Source organism: Carassius gibelio, chromosome B3 (assembly GCF_023724105.1).
Source record: "Carassius gibelio isolate Cgi1373 ecotype wild population from Czech Republic chromosome B3, carGib1.2-hapl.c, whole genome shotgun sequence".
Taxonomy (NCBI): domain Eukaryota; kingdom Metazoa; phylum Chordata; class Actinopteri; order Cypriniformes; family Cyprinidae; genus Carassius; species Carassius gibelio.
This window is the reverse complement of record NC_068398.1, coordinates 25,449,443-25,475,770: the sequence shown is the minus strand read 5'-3', so window position 1 is coordinate 25,475,770 and position 26,328 is coordinate 25,449,443. Positions and strand designations below refer to the sequence as shown.

Below are 26,328 nucleotides of genomic sequence, written 5' to 3'. Positions count from 1 at the left end.
AAGTTCTCCCCAGTGGAGACCTGGGAGCGTGCCTGCCGCAGCACTCATGAAACAAACTATTAATACAGGACTAATCCTATTCATGCCGCATAATAATGATTGCAATTCAAGTGAGGGATATTGCACATCCAGCCACTTGTTATACCAGAATAAACCCTGACTCAAAATATTGATTTGAGCTTTATTAAGAAAGGTCCTTTTTTTTTTTTTTATAAATAACATTTCCAGAGTTTTTTTATTACAGTAATATTACTAGGGTGACCATCTGTCCAGTTTTAGGTCAGACAGTTACCATGCAGGTAACTTGAGTCAGGTGCTCATTTGTCCTCCTTTTAATATCATCACTATTTGATACTTTATCCGTTTTTAGATAATAATAACGATTATATATTATACATATATTATGGAATGTTGGAATTCTATTCCACCAAAAGAAATAGTTGAATACAAAGTGGCGGCAGAATTATTGTGTATCTGACCAACAGTGGTGTTTTGTTCCTAAATGATTCAGCTGTTTTGATTGACTGTATTGTTTGAAAGAATCAACGATTCACTCATTTAGGCCCCGTTTACACTAGTGCTTTTTTTTTCGTTTTTAAAACGCATAACTTTTGCTACGCTTACGTCTATCGTTTACACTACTCTGGCATTTTCAACCCTTGAACCCTTGAAAACGCTGCAGACCCTGTTTTAGTTTGAAAACTCTGGGGTTGTGTTTCAGTGTAAAACCAAAATGAAGACTTTTGAAAATGATGGCGTGGCTGCCTGCATTCGCTCTGCGTATCCTTGACGACCGTGTAAACAATAACATCATGCTTATTAGGTAATAGATTACCCAATAGCATCCGCAATCTAAATAATAGGGAATCTACCTATTCATATCAATTTTTGTACCTGCATGAATGGTCACGTGACATGCGTTTTAGGTTGTGTAGTGAAGACGGAGATCGTTTCTGAAACGCAGCGGAAACGCCAGTGTAGACGAGGATCGTTTTCATTCTAAAACGCTGTTCTAAATAGAAAACGCACTAGTGTAAACGGGGCCTTAGACAATGACTTACCACCACCTACTGGCATTTTAGGTATCATTTATTTTCCAACATTCCATATTTCTATAGTTAATATTTTAGATTATAACGCTTATATACTCATTACTCAAAACTGTTAGGTTACCCACATTCTTCACAATATCTTCTTCTGAGCTCCGTGGAAGAAAGAAGCTTATACAGATTTGGAACCACATGAACATAAATGAAGTTAGAATTTTAATTTTGGGGTGATCTTTTTAGTGGATGAATCTTTTTCTGTCATTGCTTTTAAGTTTTTATCCTGGCTTCACTGAATCCTGCAAAGTGTGCTCCTTTCTGTTGTTTTAGCAATTGCCACTCTAATTGTAAATTTGTAAATGACATTCTCCTCCTCCTCAAAAGAGTACTTAAGTGCAAAAATCAATCGTAGACACTTGAAACACTTGAATCTCCACTCATACAATTTGTATGCTTTTTAAGCAACTCTTCCTTTCGCAGGCCTCTTCTGAGTCTCTGCATGGGTCTCGCAGTCTTCCGGTGCCTGCTCACGACTGAATGTGCTTTGGTTATTAGCATTCCCTCTGCACTAATAGGAGTCCGTTATCACAGCTGTCTATTCAAGTCCTCCCCCTCATCACTCACTTCCCATTGATCCACTGCACCAAGCCTTTTCGGCTTAAGATGTGTCCTTTCAAGAATAATCGCCCGCTTAGAGTCGGGCTCCACAATCACAATCCTCTGCAGCTAATGTTGAGAGGGGTCACAGGCAAAAGCACTGAGTAATGCAATTTTAGGCCATAAACATGGTAACCAAAATCGTAAACTGCAGGGAGCTAAAGCAGGCCGTTCTCTCTGCGGGAGGTCGGCGCTAACAAGCTGCGGCTGCTTTGCGCAGCGCCTGCAGCACCAGAGGAACGAGCCTCCTAGAGCGTCCTCGGTGTCCAAATGGTGTGCAGATGTACTGGTAAGGTTTCGTGCTGGGGCCCAGTAAGAGCGACCTGTCTGTCCACTCGCTCAGTATAGTGGGGGTGCTGGCGAAGTGCCATTGCCTCATACAGCGGCCATGTGCTCCGAGGTCTGCTGACTCTATCACCCCGCTGACCCTCATTGCGTAAGCATGGACGGAAATAGAAGAGCAGAGGTCCTCCTCATCTAGCACTGCTTAAAGGAAGAACAAGTTTACTTCTGACTGTTTCGAGAGTGACTACATGAAGACAAGGCACTTTTCAGAGGTTAACAGATGGTTATCACATCTCTAAAACACTATTTAGATGGAAGTAGTTTTATATATACTTTGTACATACACTACTGTTCAAAAGTTTGGGGTTGGTAGACTTACTACTATTAACTAAAACTAAAAACATTAAAAAAACATAAGTTCAGTTATACAAGTCATTTTTTTTAAACATAAATTACATCAGTGATGCTAAAATAACACTGAAATATTTTTTTTAAGAGGTCTTATGCACACCAAGACTGAATTTATGCAAGTACCTTATTCAGGCAGCTTAAACAGCTATTACTCCATTGTCACATGATCCTTCATAAATGCTGATATGGTACCTCCAAAAATATTTCTTATTATCGATGTTGAAAACAGTTGTGCTGCTTAATATTTTGTGTGGAAACCATTACTTATTTCTTTTTTATTCCTTTTTGGAGGAAACTTTTTTTTTTGGATTCTTTGAATAGAATGTATAAAATAACAATGGGAAATAGAAATCTATTGTGTCTTGACTGTCACTTTCAAACAAAATTACGTAAAAATTAAATATATATGCAACAAAGAATATATAGAAACAGTGTTCAGATGGGAAGTTAGCAGTACTACCAACTGATATTTTACTTAGAAAGTTGGCAAAACAGTCCATAAAGAAGGCTCACCGGGCAAAACATCAACACATTTCACTCACAGAAGTTGACAAAGGTCAAAACAAATGCGATGAAGCTTTGTGTAATAATAATAAACCACAATTTATTCCAATTCAGACAGGATTACAGCTCTCAGACAACCATAACTGCTCCGTGATTTTAACTGAGGATGTTTGACGGAAAACACAATCTCATTCAATTCTGAAAGGATTAAAATCACAAAACGCATCTGTGAAACACAAAGATACATGACCTCCTCAGGGAAAACCAGATTCATCCAAATAAACATCAACAGCCCAAAACTGCGAAAAAGCTTCTACCACTAATGTGGCCGATTTAACAAAGCGCTGTTTGTGATTTTATTAATACATTTGTTTTTGCCAGAGGACATCTAATGGGCAATTGTTTAGCAAAATTTAGCAGGATACATGCTACTCTAGTGAGAGTCATGCAAAAAGCACAATTGCTGCTTTCATGGATTTGTTTGCCTGTGTTTTCAGTAAAAGCTCTGATTGTTTGAAATAATGAAGCATTATTCAATTTAGCTACACAAACATAATCAAAACCACTTTGGAGTCTTCAAAGATGAATGCATGCTTTCATTTGAAAAGTACTTTTTATAGGTAGAAACACTTTCGTTCTGGGATAAAGAGTCTTGATTTCAACTGGCATTTATTGTTGTTTATTCTGAGGCATTATATGCAGAGAAATCCTGTCATTCTGCCTCTCTGTATTCCCTCCTGTCTCTGCCCTGAGGGCACATGTAAGAAGGGTTTTTGTGTCACACAGGACAGGAAGGTTCTCCCAGTCTAGCCTTTTGTCAAAAAACAGGATGAAGAAGAAAAAAGAAAAAAACCTGCCAACAGTGGCTTGTCACTGTTATGCTGACCTGAGCTGTAGTGGCTGAGCCCTTCAATGGTGCCGCTCACAGCAGCACTGCTCTCCCTCCTGCTTTTTACCCAGCACCATTCATTCTGTGAATGACGGGTTAAACTCGGCTGACAGGTGAGCACTGATATGGAATACAAGGGCATTCCTGAAATTTCATGAGGTTACAGTGCTCTGTAGTCTTAGTGACATTATAGTCAAGTCACTCTTGAAACTGTAGGTACTGGCCTATTAGCATTTATATAGGATGATTGTATCTAATAACCAGCTCTCAATGCAGGAAGGTACCAAACACCACAACTGGATGTGCTAAATTCAATGGGATAAGATACAGTAAGTACTTAATTCTGGGTGCTGAACTGGATCTTGTATAAACACTGTGGTTTGATCAGAAAATCATATTTAGATTATTTGGCAAATATTTAAATCATTTTAAATTCATTATATTACCTATATATATATATATATATATATATATATAATATATATATATATATATATATATATATATATATATATATATATATATATCTTCATGGTGTCTCAGAAACACTTCTAAATCCTGGATCCCTTGCTGTGCAAATGCAGTCTGCTGAAACATTAATAAGCCAATTTAATACTCCTGTCCTCCTGTCCTTGTGGGCAGACACAAAATGGCTGGAGGGTCCGAGTGCAAGAACACTCTGTGTTTACCCTGAACATCTTTCTCCCTGCTAGAGGACCCGCTTGAGCCCAACTACAACTTTACAGCTTCTGTACTCGCACCCAGCCTCAATATATCCATGACGCACTGACTTGGGGACATTAGCTAGACAGACAGAGGGTTATCAGCAGGGCACATCGTTGTGAAAAGCAGCATCCAATAAATCTGTCAGCTGACTCCTAGCGTGATTTTGATTGGAAATCCAAGGAAAGATGCAGAATATCTTCCCCGGATTAATCAAGGCAGATTAAGTCTGGGATAATCTAGTCTAAATAATCCTAAACAGCATGGATATTTCAGCTGCTTACTCGCCTCAATCTGTGGCCAAAACACCAAAGAGTGTGTGGGAATGCTGAAATACGTGACTATTCTCCTCCTCACATCCAGTTTGTCACATTGATCCAGGCTAATTAAGGCTTGGGCATGATCCCATAGAAACAAGTCTCCCAGTTCGATTGAGCATAATATAATGAGTGCCAGCTCACTAAAGACCCTCAGTTCTCATCCCTAAACCATGGCACTTCTGGACTGGAATAATCATGAAGAGGAGCGTGCGTGCCCTTGATGTGCTGCTAAGATGTCTTCATTTCTACACCATCAGTCTAAAATCTCATTGCTGGGAGCACTCCACTGACCCATGACATATATCGATTTCTCAGGTGCCCTGACAAGAAAGAGAGATAACCTGGACAGGTTGTCCTTGGACCTCAGAAGCCAGCGAGCATATACAATTCTGCGTTCTCTGCTATTCAGCTGGCCAGCCAATGAATAGTTTCTGTCAGCAGCTGGAAAATCAATTAATGTCCTGATGGGATGTGACAAGAAGACAGCCTATATTTGTGTTGGGGGCTGAGCCCGTGTCCCGCTCAGTTAAACTGATTTAAAGTTGATCCAAGTAAAGGACACTGGACATGTTAGGAGGGCTGTCCAGAAAAGGGATCATATTGAGATATCTGGGATTATTTTTTTGCACACGCAAAAGCGATCTACAGAAGATACAAAAATTGAAGCTCCCACTGATGTGTGTGTGTGTGTGTGTGTGTGTATTTATATTAGGGATGTGGGATCTGCCTATCTATCTATACACACATATACATACACACACATTAGTTTTTAAAGAAAGATACTGCTATATGTTCAGATATTTTTTTATAGAAAATCTACAACCATGTTGAAACCCAAATCATTTTCTTCTGATAAGCACTGGTTCATTTGTGAGCCAATGCTGTGCGTTTGGAGCAGAACTTTTGCATATGATTATCCAACCAATAGCAGAATGAGGAGTCTTTGGAAAGTCTGTTTGAAACATCAAGTCGTTATTTTTGCAATTCCATTTAGTTGGTGGCACAAAAATGACACTTTACTCCATTGGGTCTCCTGAGCAATAAAGGAGCCACCACTGAGCAATACATTTCCCACTAAATCTTTACAGTCCTAAGAATCCTTAGTTGCTTATTCATCCACACACTTCACAAGGCAGTAGTAGCGGTTCATACATGAATCTCTCTCATGAATCCACCTGTGTGACTAATGCTGATGTTCAATTCTGTTGAAAAGCCCTCACAGCAGAGGCACTCACCCACCTGAGTCTCATGAAGAGGATGAAGGCGACCAACAGGGCTCCCAGAGAGATACAGTGTCCCAGGTAGTTTATGATGACTGCAATGTGGTAATGCAGCTTGCTCTTCTTCTGAAAGATCACAAAGGGACAGACACACGTAGAAACATATTAGGAAGATGAGAGACTGATGTCCTGGAGATTTCTGACATCTAATCCCAACATGGAATAACTCCTAAAAGCTTTCTGGGGCATTACAGGGACAAAAAAAAAGAAAAAAGAAAAAAGTTCCAGAGGACTCTTAGGAGCTCTATGAGGGACAAAAAAAAAAAAAAAAAACCCTGACTGCCTTCTATAATAGTACAGTATATGCTATTTTGCTACCTGCTATTATCCTGCAAATTTAATTTCAGAGAAAACATGACAAAACCATTGAAACAAATCATCTGGAAGCTATTCAGGTGGCAGGTATTGAAAATATTTCTTAGTCAACAGTCTTCAAAGCAGGATTTATTTTCCTCTTTAAACTATTCACATAAAACTGCATCAAAGGGTTAGTTCACCCAAAAATGAAAATTAGCCCATAAATTACTCACCCCCAAGTCATCCTAGGTGTATATCACTTTCTTCTTTCAGATGAATCCAGTCAGAGTTATATAAAACATTGTCTTTGATCTTTCAAGCTGTTTCATGGCACTCAGCGGGTGCTGCATGCATCAGTCCAAAAGAAGTTCAATAAAAAGCACCCATTCATTTAAAAAGGCATTCTATAGCGAATCGATGAGTTTATGTTAGAAAAATATCCTTATTCAAAAAGTAATAATCATTTTAACTGTTGTACACTGAAGCAGTTCCGGACGGATGACGCATGAGGTCGGTGTTGCGCATGCGCTGCTCAGAAGTGATGCAGGCGGAAGCTCAGGGGAAAGATAAAACAAAACAACGGTCACTAATACCGTTCTCCAAGAGGAGAATTTGTTTTGCTAAAGTAAGGAAACTTAGCTTCCTTTGCTGCAGTTTACAAAAGTTGGTTTTCACGAGACTCACCATCTCATCTCTTCTGTGTCCAACTGTTGGCACAAGCTACATTAAACTGATTATTATGTTTTGAATAAGGATATTTTTCTTACGAAAATGCATTTATTCGCTACAGAAGGCCTTTGTTCACCCTCCAGAGCCATGTGAGATACTTGTTTTTTATGGATGGGCGCTTTTTATTTCACTATTTTTGGACTGAAGCACTGCAAAACTCAGTGCTTAGTGATCAGTGCAGTGCCGGAAAGACAATTTTCTAATATAACTCTGGCTGGATTCATCTCAAAGCAGAAAGTCATACGAGGATATCTTGAGGGGGAGTTATTTATGGGCTAATTTTCACTTTTGGGTGAACTAACCCTTTAATATGTAGAGCTGAATTTGTTATATTAAGAAACTGTAGTCCCTCATCATACTACTGATTGGATTGGACACCTTTAACATCCTTTAATCTTTCAATTTTCTAGATTATTACACTTATCTGGTGAATGTTATATTTGAGTGCCTCAGTGGACATTAATTCTAAATAAGCATTAAATAAATAACTTAACATTACACAACAGCCAGCACATGAACTGACCCTTGACCTAATCACATACTAAAAAAAAATACAAGTCTCATCTGTAATAATTAGCCTTGCACACGATCGTATTACACCACTCTGCCTGACACTAATGCTAACAGCATCCCACAAGCAACTGTTTCCAACTGTTATGAATATTTCACTCTGTGATGAGTGAGGCAGATGTTCATGGTCTCCACTTTCACGATGATTGCCAACCTGACATAATTTCTTTAACTAAGCGATTAGCTTTGACTCAGTGAAACGATTGCTTGCTTATAGCACAGCAACTCACATAAAACTGAAGTTTATGCTCATGTTTAAACAAAAATGTCATGCTTGTGGGGAAAGAAACAACATATAAATAGCCTGGCCAAATGATTACATGAGGCATATGTTGATCATGTAACACTCAGGTTAGTGTGTGTGAGCATATAGGCATCATGTGCCCTTTCATCGCCAGCACAGCACCTTTCCATTCTCTAGCCCCTCACTGCGTCCTCCTGGTGCAAAAATCTGTCGCTGAATTCCTACCATCGTCACAGGACGGACCTGTGAGGCAAACCCCCACTGGCCACTGCAGACCCTGCGGACCACTGAGACTAGAGCACCAGACTGTCCAAGCAGGGGGAGGAAAAAAGTTCTGGAATCCAGTGCCTACAAATCCACAAGGCTCATGACACAAGCCAGCTAGCACCATTTAACTCATTAGAAACCACTCAGATGGCAGATCAATCAGAAACTTCAAGGACGGATGTGCTTATTGCTTTAAGGAAGAGGTAATGCTTTAGGAGAGAATTTAGAGAACAATGAATAATAATAATAATAATAATAATAATAATAATAATAATAATAATAATAATAATAAATAATAAAAATTGCTCAAAAATCATAGCAGTCTCCCTAAGATATATTACAAAAAGAGATTGACTTTTAAAGACATCTGATAACAACTTCAAGAGTTAATTTATACTAAAATGATTCCCAGTTATTCACCCGCTCCCACATTGTTACAATACCTTCATATAAAAAACACAAAAGAAGATTTTTTGTACTGTTTTGATTAAACAATAAAATTCAGTGGGGTCCAAAACAACAGTGGACTCCATTAACATACCATAAAAAAAAAAAAAAAATGAGTAAATGATGACAACATTTTTTTCATTTTTGGGTGAACTACTCCTTTAAAAATATAGTGGATTCAGACACATAAAATGTTATTTTTCACCGAATTTTAGGGGCACCAAAGCTACTATTTATTACACAAAGCTGCTATCTATAATAAATAAAATAAAGTAAAAAAAAAAAAAAAAAAAAAAAAAAAAAAATTATTTATTTTTTAATTTCAAAATAAATGTTTTTCATAATAAGCCAGTTTGAAAATACTAAATAATAAAATAATAAAATAAAAATAAATAGATCGCACACGGGACAATTTCTCTATGTGCAAACCCATGCATCACAATGCAGATAGCAAAATTCGTTTTCTTTCGCTCATGATTACATTTAAACTGTATTTAAGCCAGTTTGAAAATACTAAATAATACTAAATTATTTACATTTACATTTAAACTGTATTTAAATGTACACATACATAACATATACATTTAAATAACTTTTTTATTTTAAACTGTAATGCTTAAAAACACATGCAAACTTTACGTTTTCATGACCACATTGCACAGCAACATCACATGAGCCTATAACCGCAAAAGAGACGAAAGTCCAAAATCTCTACCGGTTGACAAATTTTCAAAGATCCAGAAAAAAACTCCTACCCCAAATTCAATACATCTGGCCCAGTCAGGCTTTTCAAACTAAACTATTACAATTCTGTTCAGTGCTGCTCTGAAATTACACGCTTTACCTTTAAACTCTCCCTTTCAACTGTCAGACTAAAGGACTCTAAGAACCCTCCACATTTTCTATGATTTGGGCATTAATAGGGGTTCACACTCTCCCCTCTGATGCCACTTCTTTTAACGAAATCCTAAGAGAAGGGCTCTTCAAAGCAGCCTCTACTGATCCCTGCATTGTATCATGCTTGCCCTATTTTAAGAGGAGGCTTGGTGCACCAACACATCCACAGTATGCTCACCAATACAGAGCAAAATGTTCCCCCTCGGGATGCTGCTGTCTCCTGGCTAGACTACAAGTCGTCTAAATGTGGACGGATTCGCACCCAGAGAGCCTGTGGGAGTGCCTGCTTAAGCATTTCGGAATTTTGCTGTCAGTTTGTATTTTTACAATGCAAAGCCTCTTGTAGGCTTTCTGGAAATTTCTACTTCACTGGATACATGCTACAAAAAAGTGGGCCATTCTCTGTGGATGCTAGCTGGAAGGGGGCTGACTACATTCTTGCATTAGCACCCTATCTGTTACAGACCCCGCAGGGAGCTTGTAGGCAATAGCAGACGCATTGGCGATGCCCTCTTGTTGCACTTTCCTCTGTAGAGTGCTTTCTTGTGTTGAGAGAGCATAAGGGTTTAGCAATCTTAGCACCTATGTGGCTTGCAAAATACTTTAGGCAGCTGAAAAGAGGAAACATAGTCTTTTAGAGATGTCTTGGCTCTTGAACTTCTGTCTATAAAGGGCTGCAATGCAGGCGGAAACTTCATCGGTGTAACATTTCATGAGGTTATTATGCTTTTGAAAACAATTCCTCTACAAAATCCACTACGAAATTTTTACTAGCAGCTTGATATGTCAACATTTCCTCTCTGAAAAAAGCATATACAAGACTAAAACATATTTTAGCAACTTGAACCATTTTAAACTTAAATGTTCTTTACTGGCATCTATGGTTCCCTAAAGAACCTTTAACATCCATGGATTCTTTCCATTGCACAAAAGGTCCTTTAAAAAAGGAAAAGGTTCCTGATATTATTAAAATGTTCTTCAAAAATCTTTTTTTTTAAGAGCTGTTCACTAAAAGGTTCTTTGAGGAAACCAAAATGGTTCTTCTATGGTTTTGCTGTAAAAACCCAGTTTTGGAATCTTTATTTTTAGGAATGTAACTTCTCAAACCAGCATAATTTAGAGTAAGATAGAAATCAGCTCATGTAACACTTTGCGAATGGCATCCCTTATGATCTCCATCCTTGCCACAAAGAACAATTCATTGAGAACACAAGGCATTTGTTCTGTTTCTCAGCAATAAAAAGGGTGATGGAAGTGGGGGAATAGAAATTAGATTTTAATATGGAAAATATGACAATTTCTTCAGCTATAATGACAATATGTGTGTGTGTGTGTGTGTGTGTGTGTGTGTATACAAACACTAAACCCTAAGCAAAAAAAAATGTAACAAGATAAAAGACCTCAAATTATTGTGGCTCATTGATCTGAAGGCAATGATTTAATTGTGCAATTGGATTAAAAACATGTCAGACTAGAGTGTCTGAACCGGTCACTGGCCTTCATTAACTTGTTGCACTCTGCATGTGGAGATTCCCTTAGTGGTTCAAATTGAAATCTTATTATTTTTTTGTGAGACACTGGATTGCTGTGTGCTCCTTCTGTGATAGTTTTCCTATATTTTTGGCTCGGAAATCTCACAGGTAAATGACAAAGCTGCTTTTTACTGCTTAAATCAATCCCCAGATCAGCCTTGGCTCTCTTAATTTTTTCCAAAAATATGTTTTGAATCTTCTAGAGGGGAACACACCAGCTTTTGCATTTGAAAGAGTCAGGGAAAGGTTACACAGGAAGGTTCAAAGTTAAGAATATCCCAAGAGATTCAGATGATCTTGGCTATCTTCAGTGTTTTGATACTTAAAAACAGATGAACAATAAACTGTTCTGGTAATAAATTCCAAACAATTTCAAATCAAGCTCTGGTGATCATCAATAGTGACAGAAAGAGTGGATCCTTAAATATTAAAAAACAAACGAGAACATATGTCACAGCAAACTTGTGGTTACTGGATGCTTCTTCAGCTGTGGGCACGTTTGGTCCTGTGGACTAACATACTATAAATGTCATTGAAGTACTATTTGATCACCACCTTTATTTCAACAGTTTCATCAGTGCATTCAGACATATTCTTTCATTTTTTCCCCTAGAACCACCATGAACAAATTCAATTTCCACCATTTGTGGAATAAACTTGCTGGCTCCTATGTTTTACAAGTCTACCTGTGTATCTAGCATGTTACATATACCAAATACACACCATTAAATCATATTTTCATGCTTTTTGAATACTTTGACTAAATTGCAGCATGACTGCAATGACACACAATACATATTTGTTAATTAACTTTTTTCTTTGCACATTGCATGTCTAAAATTTCATTTCAAGCATGCTTTTCACTGACACTGTTTCTCGTTAGTGAACAAAGACACTAACCTCTGGGTATTGTAAAAATTTATTTCAAAACTGATACAATGAATTTTCATACAATAATTATGGCTTCTGTATCGGGCAAAATTATAAAACTCTATATAATAATGCATTTGAAGAGATAAAAAAAATGATGAAAAATTTCCAAGGACTTAATGTGGCCTTGTTATTTAGGAAGAAAAAAAAAGTTAAAATCTGCTAGTTTTGATATAAATCTACCCATGGAACACAAAACTTCCTATAGCCGCAGAAACATCCACCTAACTACACATTTCACAACATTATGATAATATTAATGAAAGTCAATCCATTCTGGTTGAATCCTGTGACAGCTGCCACACCGCACAGTCTCTCACAGTCTCGTTTCTTTTCAGCCTGAAGTGCAGTGATTGTAGGTTTATTCAACCTGCCTGGCCACGTATGTCCCCCAAGGCGAAACCCACGCAAGTGCAGCCTCCCCTGCTGGCTCCATTTCCACATTTGCCTAAGCTGTGAGTACCACAGAGTCACCACATGTTCTCCTATGTGATTGAACTTATTAATTATTAAATCAACAATCCCGTAGGAAACAGATGGCACAGATAGTGGGCAGCTAACGCACGTCTGCCTGGTATTTTTTATGTGTGTGTGTGTGTGTGATACTTTATGTAAGTGGGTGGTTTTAGACTACCTAGGATCTGTCACATGTCCCAGCGGTACCTTGTGCAGTTGGCTCGGATGCTGAAATGTGTGTATTGCATAAATATCGCTATAGAGGATAATTGCTAAAAAAAAAATTTAAGTCCAAACAAAAGCGTGCTTTTTGTTTGTTCTTTCTGCTACACTGTGTTTACAATGACAGGAGCTGAAGTGCTAAAAAGCCATCATCACCTCACATTTAACTTGCGTTTGTTATCAATAAACAATACTGTGCTTATTTGAATGCATCCTCAATTTGGATCAAGAGACTTGAATGAATACATCATGCTGTGCTACTATAATGAATGGTGTTGCTAAAAACAAACTTTTAAAAAAGCCTTGTCTATTAAAACTCTGCATCAAAGAGAACCTGTCAAGCCAGATTCTTTCAGATTGTTTTCTCAAAGTGTAGCTTTCAGCTAATGTGTTTGCACTGGGCAGAAAATAGATTTAATGATTAATTGAAGGCACATTTCACACAAGAATGAACATTCTCAAGTTGTTCAAAACCTGTTTGATGTCTTCTGATGAGCACAAAAAGTTGGTAGCCATTTCAGACAATGGAAGTCAACGGCTACCAGCAGCTGTTTGTTTACCAACATTCTTCAGAATATCTTCCTTTGTGTTCAAAAATAGAAAGAAACTAGTGCAGGTTTTGAACAAGGACGTGAAATGATGACAGAAATGACATCTTTCCTAACTATCTGTTTATTTAGGTGTAAGCACAGGTAAAGCTACCTGCTAGGCATTTCTACCAGTCGCACTCCCGCTAGTGGCAGTTGGGCAGCTCCAGGGTCATCAGCAGGGAGCCCTTGATGTTTCACTGCTTTAATCCCGGAACACCTGACGCCCCCTGGAGTTCCCCTAGGATCCGTCTCTCACCAAAGCCTTGTCTTTTCTGCATATCCAGAGCCGATAGCTGCCCTGCTCTGCCTCTTCCGCCAGGTCTTTCAAGGCCTTCTGCAGCATGAAGCCTCTGACTCTGAGAGTCTTAAGGAATCGCTGCGTGGAGTGTCCGGTGAAGCCTCTGCAACCAACCTCCACTGGAAAGGTATATGCTCTCCACCAGATGCAGGTAACTAGCTGTGGATACTTCTCCCCTTTCCTTTCAAACCCTGCCTCCATCCCATCTTTTCATGGCACAGTTCATTCAGCCATGTGGTGGTGGACCAGATAACAATGTCAGGTCAAAGAGATGTTATGACAATCTGCTGTGGAAACTTCACTTGGCGACCAAGATCAGCTCTCAGGTCCCACTCAACAGGGACCTATCCTGTACGAAGCTGCTTAGTGCCTCTCCCACTTGCAGCCCATGTGATGGTCCTGTCGATTACGGCCTCCCAGGTTGTCCATTTCCCTTACTGGGATTGGCTCACAGCTTTGACCCTATAGCTTTCCCCTTCCTCCTTCATGACCTCCTGAACAATCAGACTATTCCTCTCTATCTTTGCAGTTTTGGACCATATCCTGGTTAATGTTGTCCATTCAAAGCCTGCCCTGACATGTTGTATCAATCCCACTACCTCTTGGTGTTTCAGACGAGTTATGGCCTGATGCACTGCGTGTTGTGCATCCAATCTTCTTCTGGTACGAAGTTGGGCATTACCATTTTGTACCACTGTGTCAAGAGAGTCTTTCAGCTCGAACAGCTGCCCTCATCTTTTCCAGTTTGTAGCCAAAGCTGATGGAGGCTTCAAGGCGTTCTTCCCAAACAGTTTATTAATTATATAATATGCTGATTTAATAATCAAATGAAATGCAAATCAATCATGTATGCAATCACATACATCAATATTTCAATTTCAATTTTCAATAAATCAATGCTTGCAAATAATGCAGTAGGCTATTCGGGCAGAAAAGACCGTTCAAAAAGAAGCCTAATATTTGTGTACTAAATTAATGTGGTAAATTGACCCTGATATTAACATTTCAGCTGAATTTCCCAAAATAATTTGAATGTCACAAACCCAGCTCCTGGAATGCATAGTAATATACTTGGCTCTATGGTGCAGCTAATGCTGAACAACTGGCTTAATGTATATTTTTTCATGGTAAAGTGAGTTTTGTTAATTGCCAATGAGATGTGTTCTGGGAAAGTTGCTTTCCAAATAATATGTTTATTTTGTTAATAAATCTGGCTTGATGAGCTCTGCTGCTTGGCTGAGAGCAGACGCTCTCTCTCTCTCCGAGCTTTATTGCCTTCTGTTTCTGATTCTAATTGAATTTGAATGGATTCTTCATCAGTGTTGACTTGCTAAAATATGGTTGTCGAATGGTGGCCGAGTGATGCCAAAGCCTTCACAACATCACTTGCTTAGGGTGACCAGGCCACTGCTTATGTCTTGAAGAACTCTTCACAGATCACAATTGACAGACACAATGACAGAAGAGCAGCACTGAAAAACCATTTCCCTGGGGAGAAAAAGCATTTCACTTTACAATAGCCTGAGTGATAATGTAAGAACAAACATTTATTCAGTTCTTCTGACAGCCACATTTGAAATATTCTGCAGTGGGCACTTGCTCCACAGTGCTTCATTTGCTCCACAATGGCAAGTCCAGATACCAAGCAGGCCACTGGGGACTCTGTCTTAGTACAGAGAGGCTTAAAGTTTTAAAGACTACGCTGTACCTCTGAGTAGCACTGTTAAGCTTTTAAGCTAAGATACCGAAGACTTCATAACCCTGCATTTTTTTTAGACTCATTGTGTTAAATGTGAATATTAAGCTTTGAATGAAGTGGCAAGAAAAAGCAGTTGCAAGGAAATACTTAAATTACTTAAAGTGAGAGGAGGACAGTTTATTGGGCCAGTATTATATTAATATTATTTCTATAATATGACAGATTTATTAATACTTTCAATTAGCTTTATTTTTATATTTTCAGTTTTCATTTTAATTATTGTTTAATTTTTGTAATTTTATTATGTGCCTTTAAAAAAAAAATGTTTTCTTTAATTTATTTGTATTTTTTACAAAAGATTGCAAGATTAATTGCCGAATCAGATTGGACTTTGAAGGTGTGTGCAATTTATGGAGTGAAAAGTATGAATTACTTTCATGAACTAAATCTGCTGTAAAAGGTTGAGCTGTTTAGTCCCACTGAAATGTGGACATGTCTTTATTTGTGTGTCCCCATCTGAACGAAGTACACTTTCAGAAAAGAAAGTGCAAAGCTGTCATTGGGGAGGTCCCAGTGCTAGCTCTGTACTTTCTTTTCTGAGAGTGAAACCTGTACTTTGTATTTTATTTTTTCTAAGTAACGAAAGGCACATCTTTGATGTCAAATTTGAACCTAAACTATATGGTGCAAACTGTGTTTGAACCTACTTGCCTGGATCAAGAAAAGCCACTAACTACAGTACAACATCACTCCTCCAGCTGATCACGTTAACAGCATGACCTGATTAAGTGGCTCTTTTTCTACTTTAAGGACAATGCACATGAATTTCCAACAGTGCTCTCAATAATGAGGGAAAACCCTTATCGCTAGCTAAAAAACAGCATCTAGTGGTAATCACATGCTCCAGTAAGCCACTGGCTGTGGTGGAAGCCCTCCCTGCTGTCTAAATATAAATCTGAGCATTATCCTTGCTAGCCCACTCCTCTGTCCCACTGATTGGATGAGCGATTTCGCTTTTTGCCATCCCTGTGTGAACAAAGGCTTAGCATGGCTGGTTAAATTGCTTCCTTTGAGTGAAAATAAAAGTCCATACATTATTAATCCCCCCTCCCATGTTACTTCTGTAACACCAAAGGACATCTAATGAATCTTGTAGATGTGTAGCTTCAACATCTCTGTCTAACAGCCATCCTGTGTTTCACAGAGAAATTCACTTGCAAATTCACTCAAACAAGTGTTTTAGATGCTGTATACTGACATAAATACAGTAATATATGTATATATATATATATATATATATATATATATATATATATATATATATATATATATATATATATATATATATATATATATATATATAATGCATTATTTAATTTTCAATTAATTAAATATTTCTTCATTTGTAAAAAAAAAAAATACATAAAGTTATACTTAAAAAAAAAACATACTTACAAGTACATGAAGTACATACTTCATTTAAAAGATGCTATAATAAAACAGCAAGTTGGGAGTGCATTTGCTATTTATATCCAAGAATCTAACTAACTTTGGCAAGCAGCATCCAGCAGGAACATTTGGAACACATAAAAGAGTATAAAGATAAGCTGCAAATAAAAACCAAACCATGTTTATGAAGGTCGTATAACAGTCTTGCAAAAGATTCAAAAGTGACAACTCTCAAAAAGAACGCATGGACTCTATTGTGTTGATTTTACAGTGAGCTACCTGAACGAAGAACTCCTGAAAACATGTCCCACATTCAGTAACACTTCCATAACCTTCACATTAGATTAGATTCATAAAGTCTAAATGCAGTAAACTGTGGAGAAAAAAAAATGATGCAGGGTGCAGAGAAAAGCTTATATTTTGCATGCTACTCTTATTTAATACAACAATTTTCATAAAAACAACAGCAACTATATTACAAGCTTTATAAGCTGTTTCTTCTACTGTGCAAGCAAGAACAACTGTCCTTTTGTACAGAGAAGTTCATGTTGTCAGTGTCAAATTTGCACAGTGATTTAGAGATATTCTTGTTTTGATTTAAAAATATATATATATTATTATTAAAACAAAAACCTTATTATAATAAACTTTTAAATCAAAATTCTTTGATCTCACTGTATAAAACAATTTATTGACCAATTATTATTAGAAAACATATGATTTATGTGCCTTGTGAAATAACTGTATGAAAGTATTTTTATATATATATATATAATTTTATAAAGTGCAATTACGTACCTCCTCGTTGAGGATTTCCTGACATTGGGAGTAGTTTCCCTTCTTCGCCCAGGTGCCATTGGCAAGACATTCTCTGTACACGTTATCTGAAGAAAACACACACACACACACTGGTTATTGATTGAACCCCTTATTTGACTTCTGTGGCAGATATCGAGCATCGCGTTAGTTCAGTCAGTTCACGTGAGTCACGCTTGCATCAGCTGACAGTCAGCTGTTCCTGACGTGTACCAATCCCGTCTTGACACCTATCACCTGCGGTCTATTTAAATTCCCATTCTTCAGTGTCTCTTCCATCGCATTGCTGCTTGCAATTAACTCCCTCCTCCAACCCCAGCTCCACCAACTGAACCTGTAATCCGATCTAACCTTGTTCTTTCTTTACAGTCTCTTCAATGGAAGCAGTCTCTACCACATTCTGTTTACAACTCATGTAATTGTGAATTGTAATTATTTATGCTTATAATGGTTCTGTTCTGTACCCCAGGGGGGCTTGTCTTGCTGCTCTCCCCGCTCTGTCTAAGCATGGCTGCATGGACAGGCGTGTGGAGTGTAGCCCAGAACATAACCATACCGCCAACACTAACTGTATGCAATTATAATTGTCATAAATATACTTGACGGAAGTGGTCCTGATTGAAAAATAGTTTATATAATGTTCATTCTGAACATCTGTGGACAGATATGCCACTTCTTCATGCATGGTATGTAATCCATTACATAATTCAAAAGTTATGCAATATGACCCAAATACACTAGGAATATTAATAAGGCAAGAGTCAATATTCAACCTCATGGTGAATGTAGGTTTGACCTTAGCATGGATATTTAGTTAACCTCAACTATATGTTAAAATCTAGTCTCACATAAAACTGATTTATGACTGCAAACCCCCATACTGTGCAGTGAAGAAACAAGTGTAACCTAAAACTGAAAGAACGGAAGACATCAAACATCTTTTACTCAGTTTTGGTTTACAAACATCTCCTGAAACCTGAAACGTCTGTGGTAAAATCCGTCCTGGGTGCAGATGTGTATGAAGCGATTTCAGGTTTCATTTCTCATTTCCATTTCAGTGGTTTCCAATTTCATTGTGGGACATTTCCTCTACAAGGCTTATATTGTGCACTGAACAGCCATTGTTAGATCTGGTTGAAAGTTTTCTTCTTCAAAATTCCATAAAATAGGTTGAAATCCAACATCATGAGAATCTGGGGCACAGTTATTTTCACTGAGCACTCAGAACTCTGCTGACAGAAATGTTGAAATACAGTAGAGCCATAAGCATTTTATTCAGCGACACTTATATTACTCTCTTGCAGGAACAATCCGAGTGTCTTCTCTATCTTCTCTTCCTCTATAGCATTAAGGTTGGAAATGGGGTTAGTATTGCATTATGCTTCCGGGAGCTGTCCTGTTCAAGACTAACAGATACCTCAACCAGACTAACTTAATCACTGATCTGAAACCCACACAATAATAACTGTTTGTTACCACTTCAGCCACGGGAGCAGCTAATTTAAGGTTTAACTTTCTTAATAAGCATTTTTATCTGAAATAATAATAATAATAATTTGAAAAATATTATGACTTGATCATCACAGTATAAATCTTGAAATAAATGTAACTTTGTTTATAAATCTGCACATTTCTTTTTTCTTTTTAAACAAACACACTACCATTCAAATGTCTGAAGTCAATAATATATATAGCATATTCTGAAATAGCTGCTGGAAATTCAGCTTTTTTTAAATTAAATGTTGCTTGGTATAATTCAGGATATTTATGTGAATTATTTCAGCATTTTTATTTTATTATATTTATTTTTAAGTCAGTATTTCAAAAACAAATAGGCAAAAAAAAAAAAAAAAAATCTAACCTTCCTCAATCAATATTTTCCTTAAAGGACACATAGATATTTTGCTGAATAATAAGACACTATATTTGAACATTTAGGCTATATGGCTTTCCTTGGAATACTGTAATGATGCATCTAAATATTCCTTTCCTTTGAACTGACAGTGCACAAATGATGCTCGTTAACTTTTAGCTAATGTGAGAGTCATCCACTGGTTGAAAAATAAAATAAATAAAATAAAAAAAAAATTGTCACAGAATCTTCTGTACTATATTTTAGTTTCCATGGGAACTGGTGCAACTGTTGCAACTTTGCCAATTTGAGCATGTATGTAGAGCAACGATTCAAGTCGAGGTGATGCTACAATATAATGATTAGAGCCCTGATTGCCCCACGGGGCTGACATCAGCACCCATCATAACAAGAAGCAATTACTGGAGTGATATCAGCTAGAGCTTACCATCCATCATAGAACTGCGACAGCAGAGGACAAGGACATGGCTGTTTTTCTTAATCCATGCAGGCTGGAGGCACACTACATATCCAAGGAATGTTAAACATACAGCAACAGTCTTTTTTTTTCTTGTCATTACACAATGTTAGAAGTTTGGTGAGATGCAGAAGTCAGGAAGAAGTTGAGAGCAATCTATCTGTCAGTCCATCAATCGCGTGTGAACTGACTATCTATCTATCCTATTAACATATTAATTAATCCAACTTTAGAAATACGAGTATGTAGTACTATCTCAAGGTTTCAATATGATGATGTAATTGTGATTTTTTTTTTTGTTGCTTTTTTTTAACTTTTTTTTTGAAGATGGTTGGGGATGTTATGTCATGTTTTGCACAAAAAGCCTGTGCATTATTATTTTTTATGAGTTGTTTTCTCAGGTTTTCTATAGTCACAGCCTCAAGCTGAATGGCAATGAAACTGTTCACATGATGATGAAATTATAGCCTCCTTCTCAAGTGTCCGACAAATATATAAAAATGCTTTATCACTAAAAGACATTGGTCTGTTTTAGCCTCATTGAGACCCTGGTCAAATTAACAACAAATTCACTCAACTGTGATGTAGCATTTAATATACTGTTTTAGAATTTTTTTTTTTTTTTTTTTTTTTTACGGTCACACCAAGTAAAGAGCGATGGAAAAGTTGGAATCACCACCAGATACTAATATTTTCCTTTTAGATTTTCCTTGTAGAGTTCATTCTCTAACTGTTTTGTCTCCTGGGAAAGACTTTAATACTAACATAGTCGAGCAGTAAACAAACAATCCAAGAAATAACAGTAATTAGGACGCTTCTGACACAAATCAAAACTTTAACTCGACTGGTAAAAATAGCTGAGGGGTCCAGAGAGAGCCTTGAAACAGTGACTCAAACTCACTTGCATTTAAAAACAAAACTCAACCCAAACACTTACTGCAGGGAAGGAAACACTCTTTCCATTACTCTCTCTTACTAACTTCCTCTCGTCTTTGCCTTTTGCTCATGGCGATATTGATTGAGCATCTGAAGGTGAATGGCAGCTCCATAGATCACACAGGCAAACAGGGCACAGAGGAACCGCTCCACGGTGAGTCATCTGCCTCCTGTAAACCTCCACATCCAGCCGGTTTGATCATCCGCACAATTGCCTGAAGCAGATCTGATGGTGTGACGAGACAAATAGAAGGTTGTCACTTCTTTCGCAACCAGCGTAGCCATTTCTGTGGGGATGTGTGGTGAACAATGCTGGAAAACAATGCAGCACTGTGACAGAGTGCTGATGTATTTGTTAAACAATTGCTGTGCGATTAGGAGGAAGAGTAAGATGAAGAGGAGAGAAGAGTGGAAATTCCCTTATCCTGCTTTTGGAAGTGGCTTGTCGTCTTTCTGACTTGCAGCACAAAAAGTATGAACAATTATATTAACTGCTGAAACCACACCTTCTTTCTTTGCGTGAACATTTGTGTGGCATTATGCAAATGTTTCAACATCGTGATGTAGACATGTGGGGGTGTGTTAGAACGAGGTGTTTCAGGGGGGCGTGGCAGAGTCTTAACTTTAATAAAGAATATCTCGTTGGATTTCTTCAGGGATCTTATCTATGCACAATGCATGGTCTATGCACAATTAGCATAGGGAAACTTGAAATTGCATCATACGACCCCTTTTTAAATGCTGTTCAAACCACAGGAACCAATTACATTATATATAATAAATGAATGCATGTATGCATTTGGATCATTACTTAGGGGTAAAAAATAGCATGGAGACAGTGGTCGCAGTTCCAAAAGCCTACCGTAAAACAATGTAGGAACGATGACAAAAAATGCACACCGCTACATACAGGATGTTGCACAGCTCCATTTCTCTCACATGCTCCGCCAGTGACCCATGGAGAGCAAATGTCACTTAGCATAATGAAAAAAGACCCTGCTCAGCTGCCACTGAACTGGCTTTCTCTGTACCAGTCATAAGAGCTCACTGAAATGGTGCTGAATTGCAGCATTTGCAAAAAAGCCCAGGCAATAAAAGAGTCTGTCAAGGTCAGACAGAGCCTGACTGACAATGCCTGAAGGAGAGCAGGAAAAGGGTAGCGAGGAAGAGAGATTGACAGGAGGAGAGAGAGAGGAGGGATGAGGAGTTATGTCATGCCATGTAAAACGCTCCTCCCACAGTGGGAGTATAATTAACTTTCACACACTTGCCCTGAGGTGGCAATTCAGAAGCTGAAGATTTTCGCTTCCCATTTCTCCCAAGGGTTGTTGTATGCTAACACAAACCTTTTATACAATATTCTTTACTTTAAAGATGAGTGCACTAAGTAGTAAATGAAAATGACTGTGTGAATCCAATATTCGATCCAAATACTGTGCACTAAAGAGAGATCAACTGAACCCAAAGATCTTTGGTCTGACCAAGTCTCTTGCATGATCACTTCACTATTCTCTGAATAGCGAATTACACATATTGTAGTGTACTACAGTGTATCTTTGCATTTTTTAAAAATGGTTCACTTACTCATTAATCACTATAAAGTGAACAAAAATAAGTGAGTGGTGTTTAGATGCGGATCTAAATCCTGTTTGCCAAAGACTTTCAGAAATGTATAGGAAACAAAACATTACCATATTTTTCTGGCTATAAGTCGCACCTGAGTATAAGTTGCATCTGTCAAAAAATACGTCATGATGAGGAAAAAAACATATATAAGTCGCACCGGACTATAAGTCACATTTATTTACAACCAAGAACCAAGAGACAACATTACCGTCTACAGCCGCGAGAGGGCGCTCTATGCTACTCAGTGGTAGACTACAGGAGCACTGAGCGTTATAGAGCGCCCTCTCGTGGCTGTAGACGGTAATGTTGTCTCTTAGTTCATTTCTCTCGGTTCATGTCAAATTAATTTTGATAAATAAGTCGCACCTGACTACAAGTCGCAGGACCAGCCAAACTATGAAAAAAAGTGTGACTTATAGTCCGGAAAATACGATATATATATATATATATATATATATATATATATATATATATATATATATATATATATATATATATATATATATATATATATATATAAATAAATAAAAAGGAAAATAAAAATAAGAATCAACACATACAGTACAAAGCTTACAATATTTTAGCCTATTTGTATCCCTAATCAACCATTTCTAGATAACATGATCTAGATAACATGATCAGATCTATTTGGGACAATTTTGGTTGAGAGCTTGATTAACTGAGTTCATTTTATTGTTGCGTTTACAATCAAGATTGACTTTATAGCAGTATATTGTAGCTGCTACAAATGAAGGTTTAAAACTGATATTGCTGTGATAATTTCTTTTGCATCGACAAATGTGTAGCACAAAGCATCAAGAGAGAGTGGGCCATGTCTTTTCTGACCTATACATTGAACTGAATATACTACATAAAACGACATCTGTTATTTGCTCCACAGAACTCACATACATTTGTGCAATTGCTCTAATACTCAAAAAAAAAAAAAAAAAAAAAAAAAAAAAAAAAAAATTGGTGGTCTTTTACTGTCCGCCAATCTGACAACATCTTTTTAATTATAGGAAAGATTATTAAAAATTAAAAATTTGGAAGATCTGACTAACCATTTCAATAGCCTATTTTTCTTCTCTTATTTTCTAACTTTATTGAGGCTTCTTATATTTTTGCCACCAAAAATGTTCTCCAACAAACCACTACTAGATGTGGTCTACCTTAAATGAAGTCAAGGCAAATTGCTGAGTTCAAAGCTCTTTCATGAATTTGATAGATAATTCAATGTTAACTTCAATGGCAATGAATGCATATTCTTTTCATTAGTGTTAAATAGAGCTATGTCACCCTGCATGATCTTTAGAAATGAAGACAAGGTAATTATATTTAATTAATTTAAAGCCTTCAATGTCATTTCACTCAATCTAATGTGCTAAACCTCTGCAAGCATAGCTGCAATTCATTCTTAGCACACTTTTCCAATCCTCAGAACAAAATGACAGATCTTAAACACATGTAACACATATTCTTTCATTCAAAACTTGCTATTGTGCTACTGTGGTACTGGTATCTTTTTTTTTTCTCCACATAAATTCAAACAGAATTTTCTGTCTTCATTTCCCCCCCTCTCAAATCCTTAAGCATATTTTAGTTAACTTGGTACAATATACCTTCCAAATGTAGTTAATGTTAAACTCATTTAATTGTGTAGAAGTACAATCCGACAACAATAAATTTAATGGTTCATTAACAAATACTTTGGCATCCGTGCATCTGATCATAATCTGATAACCACAATATATTTTTTACCAGGTACATTCAAAGTGTTTTTGTGTATACACTGACTTTGTGAATGAACAACGTTGTCCATTACAGAGATCATGAAGATGGGCAAGTACAATTTTGAAAGTCAATATTATTAACAGTACCGACAGAATGGAGAACCTTATGGCGGTGTCATTAGATATTACAAACATTATGGATTTTATGTTAGTTTGTTTGAGTAATAAACATGCATTTTGTAATGTGGCATTTTTCATTGATTTGAAATATGTATCTTGATTGTTTACTATTGATTTAACTAATATCCACCTCTTGAATCTGTCTGATAAGCCCTCATTTCCACAAAGACTGATTGGTTCATCTCCCTTACAGTCTATGCTGTTCTGTGCTGACAAAATGCAAATGCTCAATTACACACTGGTGACTGGCAATTCTGTGATGAAAATTCATTATTTTGGGATTTGGATTTCATTCATAATTTTTTGATGTGTTTGAAACTTAACAGACTTAACATAAGAACATTTGTTGATTAACAAATAAGTCCACTTGATTTAAGTGATGGTGAAATTTGTTCAAATGAATGAGTACAAAAGCAGATAATTTATTATTATTATTATTTTTATTTTTTTATTTTTATTTTTTTATTTATTTATTTTTTTATATTGGGAAATACTATTACTCTTTTGGTGTTTTGTTATAAATTAGCTCTAACTCTAAATTCAAAAATTCATCACCACCAAAAAAGCATGTACATAACAACTGTTTTTCTTTCAATATTTTTTTTTCCTGTCATCTAAAACAGACAGATTTCATTCCACTGGGGAATAAAAAGCATGAGAAAAGCCAATATGAGCGCACAGACTGTGTGCAGTGCCCTGTGAATATTGTGAATGTTCCTGATTTGTGCTACACACTGCCTGAAGCTCTACAATATGCTGCAGCCACGGGACTTTAAAAATCAATCATGCTATCAGCTCCAGTGAGTCTTAATACACTAATCAACTTACCCAGCAACTGTGGGTGTATTGCCATTCCTTCATGTGTATGTGAAAGTATATCAACCACACACACGCTCACAAATATGCAATCCCATGACAGCAAGATTGTTACAAGCACCTGCTTTATTACACATTTCACGGTCTTTCTAAGCTTTGTTCCAGGTGTAAGAGAAAAAAGGAATTATTATTAAGGATAAATCAATGCAAACAAATTATTTCTCCTGAGTTCTCTCTGTCCCCTGGCCACACGTCCGTATTCTCATATAAGTCATCTTTAATAATGACTTTACCATCAGACTTCATTCTCTCAATCTCCTCCTCTTTAGATCCTCTTTTCCTGTCTATTTTTCACTTTTTTTGCTAAACAAGTTACATGTGTTTCAAGAAATATGACTATTGGACATTCTCTCACAGTGAACACTTTCATCTCCGCAGATATAAATTAAATTAAGGATTAAGATTACATTCAGTTTTAATGTCTAAGCTTTAACTCATCTCAGCTACTATTTCTAACACTTCAAAAAGACCTTAAGGCTTGTGAATCTGGAGCCACAGGGTTTGACAGACGTAAATCAAACCCAACCTTTGAGAAAGAAAGAAAGAAAGAAAGAAAGAAAGAAAGAAAGAAAGAAAGAAAGAAAGAAAGAAAGAAAGAAAGAAAGAAAGAAAGAAATGTAATGAATGGCAGGGATATAATGGGAAAGAAGGGAATAAATAAGGACACAAAAATTAATAAAAATAAGTGGAAGTGGATGGAAAGAAGAAGGAAGGAAGGATAAAAGAATGAAAGAGGAAGACAGAAAAGACAAAAAATGATGAAAGAAAAGACATAAACGAAAAAAGAGACTAAATGAATTAAAGATAAGGCTGGAAGGAAGAAATGTTGAAACGAAGGAAGGAAGAATAAAAAGAGAGAAGGGAATAAAGAGAAGACAAAGAAAGAAAACAAAAGGAAGGAGGGAAGGAAAAGAAAGATGGGAATAGAGAGAAGACAAAAAAATAAAACAAATTAAGGATGGAAGGAAAGTAAAGATGGGGATAAAGAGAAGACAAAGAAAGAAAACAGAAGGAAGGAGGAAGGAATGAAGGAAAGGAAAAAGAAAAATAACAAAAGGGAAGGAGGAGAAAATGGGAAGGAATATTGAA

The 26,328-nt window shown here is 36.9% G+C and overlaps 1 protein-coding gene across 1 annotated transcript in view; it reads right to left on the bottom strand.

Annotated features, from left to right (window-relative positions):
* The window catches only part of LOC127952688 (corticotropin-releasing factor receptor 1-like), a 110,970-nt gene that overhangs the window by 30,360 nt on the left and 54,282 nt on the right, over positions 1 to 26,328 (bottom strand). The window contains exons 5-6 of the mRNA XM_052551355.1: positions 17,541 to 17,626; positions 6,075 to 6,181 (exon numbers count right to left, since the gene is read on the bottom strand). Coding sequence (XP_052407315.1) covers positions 6,075 to 6,181; positions 17,541 to 17,626 — 193 coding nt within the window. The remainder of the gene's footprint in view (positions 1 to 6,074; positions 6,182 to 17,540; positions 17,627 to 26,328) is intronic.